Below are 5257 nucleotides of genomic sequence, written 5' to 3' on the forward strand. Positions count from 1 at the left end.
GAATCTACATGCTGGTAGCTCAATAAGCCCACAAAAGGCCCGCGAGCTACATACCACACTGTTGAAACAATGCCGAGCTCTAAAGGAACGCCTTGTAGCCGTCAGATATCTGAAACTGTCTACCCCATACGAAGACTCTTGTTGTGAACTTTTTGATATCTCTGACAATCTAGTTAACCAATTAGCCCAAATTACTCTAGAGCCCCCAGATGCTCAGCTCACCCAGACTAAACAAAATGACGTTACAGATCTGAAGCGTAAGGAAAATGAATCTAGAAAGACTAAAACAAACCCAGGAAATTCTTCCATTTCCTCCAGCTCTAAGCACTCTTCTGGGACCCATTCTTCAACTTCTTCTCGTAGACGTCTTGCGCGATCAGAAGCAGCCGCTCTTCAAGCCAAGTGCCAAATGATGGAAAAACTTCAAGAAACCCAACGAAGAGAGGCTGAACTGAGACATCAAATGGAGCTACAGAAGAGAACGATCAAGCTGGAAGAGGTTCAACGAGGAATGGAGGAGACTGAACGCTTACAGAAGATCAGACTAGAAGATTTCCGACGGGAAATGGAGGAAACTGAACGCTTACAGAAGATAAAGCAAGAAGAAGCTCAGCGGGAAATGGAGGAGGCGAGGCGCTTTCAGGAGCTTGAAAACCAAATGATTCAAGTAAAGCTGGAAGAAGACAGAGCAAGACTACAAATGGAATTGAACGTAGCCAATGCCATAGAAGATGCTCTCAATCCAGCAGCCCCAAAGGATGAAGCAAACTCCCTCCTGAACTCCTTGCCCCGGTGTGATCCCATCAATGAACTGTTCTTATCTCGCACTGAAAACCAAGGCATAACAGACAGGGTAAATCCCACTGCAAGGCCTAATAAAGGAACAGCCCTACAGACGAATTATGCCCAACCAAGCATGAGTGACAACCTTGGGACAGATGCTAATTTGAGTAACATGCCCCATCACATTCCAATGAACACTGACCCAAGGTTCAACCAGGTGCATACAGATCATACTAGAGTTCCAGTAACGTATCATAACCCCAACGGCTTGCGTCGAGACACTCCTATGAACACACAAGTCCACTTCAAGTCTGATCTGAGTCAGTGGCCACATTCCTCACAAGGACAACCCCAAGCAGGTCAAGGACTGCCCATACAGAGCGAACATTCACTGAATGCCAGCGCGCCACCCTTCACCTCAAGGTATCCTGCTTTCTCCGCTCAGACTAACACGGATAGCTTGCATGAACAGAGACATTGCATTTATCCCCAAGAAGATGCCGTTCCAACCACCTACGTCAACCTCGCAAAGTCAATCGCAGATGCTCTCACAATTAGCAGGCTTCCCGTTCCAAAGCCACCAGTGTTCAGAGGGGACCCCTTAGAGTATCCATCATGGTTTGCAGCCTTTCAGCACATGGTGAGGAACAGTGCAGTTGGACCAGAAGATAAAATGCTGATGCTTCGAGAATTCATCGAAGGTCCAGCCAAAGTTGCCGTTGGTGATCTCTACTATGACCTCGGAGAAGAGTCCTACAATAGTGCCTTAAAAATATTGAAAGGGCGTTTTGGAGAAGACTACACCATTGCCGAGGCATTGAAAGAAAGACTGGAGGCATGGCCAGAAGTGAAGGATAAGGATACAGTCTCCCTCAGAAACTACGTAGACTTTCTCAGACAGTGCTGTGTGATGGCAAAGAAGATAACTGGACTTAGTATCCTAGAAGACCCTGCACAAATCAAGCGTCTAGCCCACAAGCTTCCAGACTCACTAGCATTGTCATGGGGGCAACGTGTTGCTGATAGCAAGCTCTCCTGTGGCAGATATCCAAGTTTTGCCACCTTTGTCAAGTTTCTGGATAGCAAATGTGAAGCTCTTCACGAAGCAGATCTTCACAATAAAGGTAGAAAACGAGGTGCTGACCAGTCACAGTCTACCAAGGCCAAGGGCAAGCAGACCTACACAACAATCAGCGAAGTGGACAAACCGGAACAGGAGAACAAGTCGGGAGAAGACACTGTAAAGGACCCAACAACAAATAAGTTTCCTGCACAAAGAGGTTGTCTTTATTGTAATGATAAACACTTTACCCCAGATTGCAAGAAGTTGGCAGAAAAACCCTACGCAGAACGAAAGGAGTTTGCGATCAAACGAAAGCTTTGTTTCAAGTGTTTGAGAGGCTTCCATGCTGCCAAAGGGTGTTTTGCTAAGGTTTCCTGTGACACTTGCAAAATGAAGCATGTTACAATAATGCACGACCCGGATTTCAATCCCACGCACAAAGCCACTCACCAAGTCTCTTTGATTGACGAGGAAACTGATATGAAGTTTGTTGCCACTACCAAATGTGGAGAATGCCTCTTTGATGAAGTCAAGAAGAGTTATGCCGTCGATCACCACATCACCACAAGACTTTACTCCCTCTATATGCCAGTATATGTCTCGTCTGGACTGGACCCAAGCAAGGAAATACTCGTCTACGCCATGCTCGATACCATGAGTGACACGACTTTCCTTAGCGATTCGGTGATGAACAGGCTTAACCTGGGAGCACAGGACTCTGTTTTGACACTGACCACTATGACCTCCAAGGCAGAAACAGTAGAATGCAAATCGTTCATCAATCTACGTGTGAGAGCCTATGATTCCAAAGAGACTCTCAAAGTTCCGAAAGCCTATTCCCACCCAGAGATCAGTGTTGATCGGAGCCAGATTCCCACGCGAGACACTATACTTTCCATGTCTCATCTTGAACACATCGCCCACTGTTTCCCCCCTCTCTTGGATGCTCCCATCGCCATTCTATTGGGCGTCAATGTATCTGAAGCTCTACGCCCTTTGGAAGTAGTTTTCGGTGAACCTGGCCAACCCTACGCTCAACGAACGAGACTGGGCTGGGGCCTAGTTGGAGAGGTCGCGGCATCATGTGAACAAGGTGGACCCCCTGCAAACGCCTTCGCTTCAAAGACTCTCGAACAGCCAAGACCGCCCACCAGAAAATCTGTCTTCTGTTTTCGCACTAGAGATCGCACTAACGAGCACCTGATCAGGCTACTGGAAAAAGACTTTATTTGTCCTGATGACCCACCAGACGTGCCTGTTGAAGACAATGACCGAGAAGTGAGATCCCATTTCGTGTGTGCACCAACGAAACCTCGAGATGATGCAGAGGAATTGGTCAAAGGATTCTCCACACTCGAGAAGCTGATTCAAGTGGTGATGCGCATCATGACCTGGCTGCGCCTGATCCAGAAAACAATTACTCCAAGCAGAGATTCGGTTGCCACCCCCCTGGAAGATAGGGAAACGGCATTTGAGCGGCTCGTCAGGAGCATACAGTTGATCTACTATCCTGTTGCATCGCGATCCACTCATGCAGAGTTGAAACGTCTCGCTGCCTACACTGACAAGGAGGGCCTGCTCAGAGTTGGTGGACGCCTGTCAAGTTCTGAGGAAGACCACAAAATCAAACATCCTCTCATACTGCCACGCGAGTCTCACTTGTCTCTGCTTCTTACCAGGTATCACCATAAGAAAGTTGGACATCAAGGTCGTACGACTACTTTAGCAGCCCTACAGTCAAGAGGATTGTGGATCTGTGGTGCACGTCGCCTGGTTACATCTGTAATCCACAGGTGTGTTCCTTGCGCCAGACTGAGAGGAAGACCAATGGAGCAGAGAATGGCTGATCTCCCTGCAGAGAGAATAGAAGCTTCACCTCCCTTCACCAACACTGGCCTGGATTGCTTTGGACCCTTCACAGTACGGCACGGCAGGAAGGAAGCGAAACGATATGGACTGATCCTCACCTGCCTTGCATCACGTGCTGTCCATCTGGAAGTCTTAGAAGACATGACCACGGACTCTTTCATCTGTGGACTTCGAAGATTTATTGCAATCCGCGGCAATGTCAAGACTATTCGATGTGACAGGGGAACCAACTTCGTCGGTGCAGCTCGAGAGTTTAGACAAGCTCGTCATGAAATGGACCCAGACAGGGTAGTCAAAGAAATGGTTGAACGGAACTGCAACTTCATCTTCAATCCTCCTCATGCCAGCCACTTTGGAGGCGTCTGGGAACGACTCATCAGAACTGTTCGCCAGGTGTTCTCCGGACTGCTCTTGGAGCATGGAAGCAGGCTTACTTCAGACACTCTTTCAACTTTGTTCCATGAAGTCGCCAGTGTGGTCAATAACAGGCCTCTCTGCGTGACTCAGCTGGAAGACCCGACTTCTTGCGAACCTCTGACACCCAACCACCTGCTCACACTGAAACCGGAACCGATCTTTCCACCCCCAGGAACCTTCCAGAAGGAAGATCAGTATTCAAGAAAGAGATGGAGGAGAGTACAGTACCTGGTAGAACAATTCTGGACTAGGTGGAAGAAAGAGTATCTGCCAACACTGCAGCCGAGACGAAAGTGGTTTCACCAGAAGGACGCTGTGCAGCCTGGCATGGTTGTTCTTCTCATTGAAGATGGAGCTCCGAGGGGCACCTGGAGAATGGCCCGCGTTGAGAAGACATATCCAGGTGGTGATGGCTTGATTCGGTCGGTTCAGCTGCGGGTCTCGACTTCGGTGAAGACGACCAAAGGTTTGCCTAAGGTGCAGACATCTTTCATCGACCGACCCATTCACAAGCTGGTCCCACTCCACTTGAAAGACACTGAGTAGCAGCGATTACTGTTTTTGACATTGTCTGTTTAACTTTTGAAAGACTCGTTGACAGCGTAATGCTGGTTTGCTTCTTGGCTCAGGCCAGTCTAAAGCGGATTACCCTTTGACTTTTTGGGGGCCTTTAAGACTGGGTGAACAATTTCAAGTTTTCTATTTCATTGTTGATATTATTGTGACTAATGATTATTTCAAGTTTACCTTGTTTAGAGTTTTGGAAGCTGCATGCAGCTTCGGCCGGGAGTGTGCTCGCCTTCATAGGCGAGAATTTTTATGTGCGTTTTCAAAATGCAATCTTTGGGTGTTTGTTGAATCGTCACTCTCCTCCTTTTCTTCTTCACTCTCATTCCCTTTCTTTTCCTCTTACTCTTTCCTTTTATCCACCTCTGTTCCTTCTTCAGCTCTTCTGTACTTACCCTCTTCTGTGCCTTCCCTTCTTTCGTTCTTCACCTTCTGTAGGCCTCTTTTGGATTGGCAGTGCACGGCCATTCCCTCTGAGGCCTGTTGTCTTGAGCACTTTATTCTTTCTTCTTTGCAAACTCTTTTTGCCTGCTCTAGCTTCTTCTCTCTTATACTGTT

At 47.7% G+C, this 5257-nt stretch overlaps 1 protein-coding gene across 1 annotated transcript; it reads left to right on the top strand.

Annotated features, from left to right (window-relative positions):
• The first annotated feature begins 412 nt into the window (after positions 1–412).
• Positions 413–4678, top strand: LOC138970174 (uncharacterized). The gene has a single exon (XM_070342666.1). The coding sequence runs from the start codon at positions 413–415 to the stop codon at positions 4676–4678; it is 4266 nt and encodes a 1421-aa protein (XP_070198767.1).
• Positions 4679–5257: the final 579 nt, after the last annotated feature.

Source organism: Littorina saxatilis, linkage group LG7 (genome assembly GCF_037325665.1).
Source record: "Littorina saxatilis isolate snail1 linkage group LG7, US_GU_Lsax_2.0, whole genome shotgun sequence".
NCBI classification, from domain to species: Eukaryota; Metazoa; Mollusca; class Gastropoda; order Littorinimorpha; family Littorinidae; genus Littorina; species Littorina saxatilis.

Excerpts from the sequence above, each read along its gene's own strand:
- LOC138970174 (XM_070342666.1), top strand. The coding sequence starts at position 413 with ATGGAAAAACTTCAAGAAACCCAACGAAGAGAGGCTGAACTGAGACAT.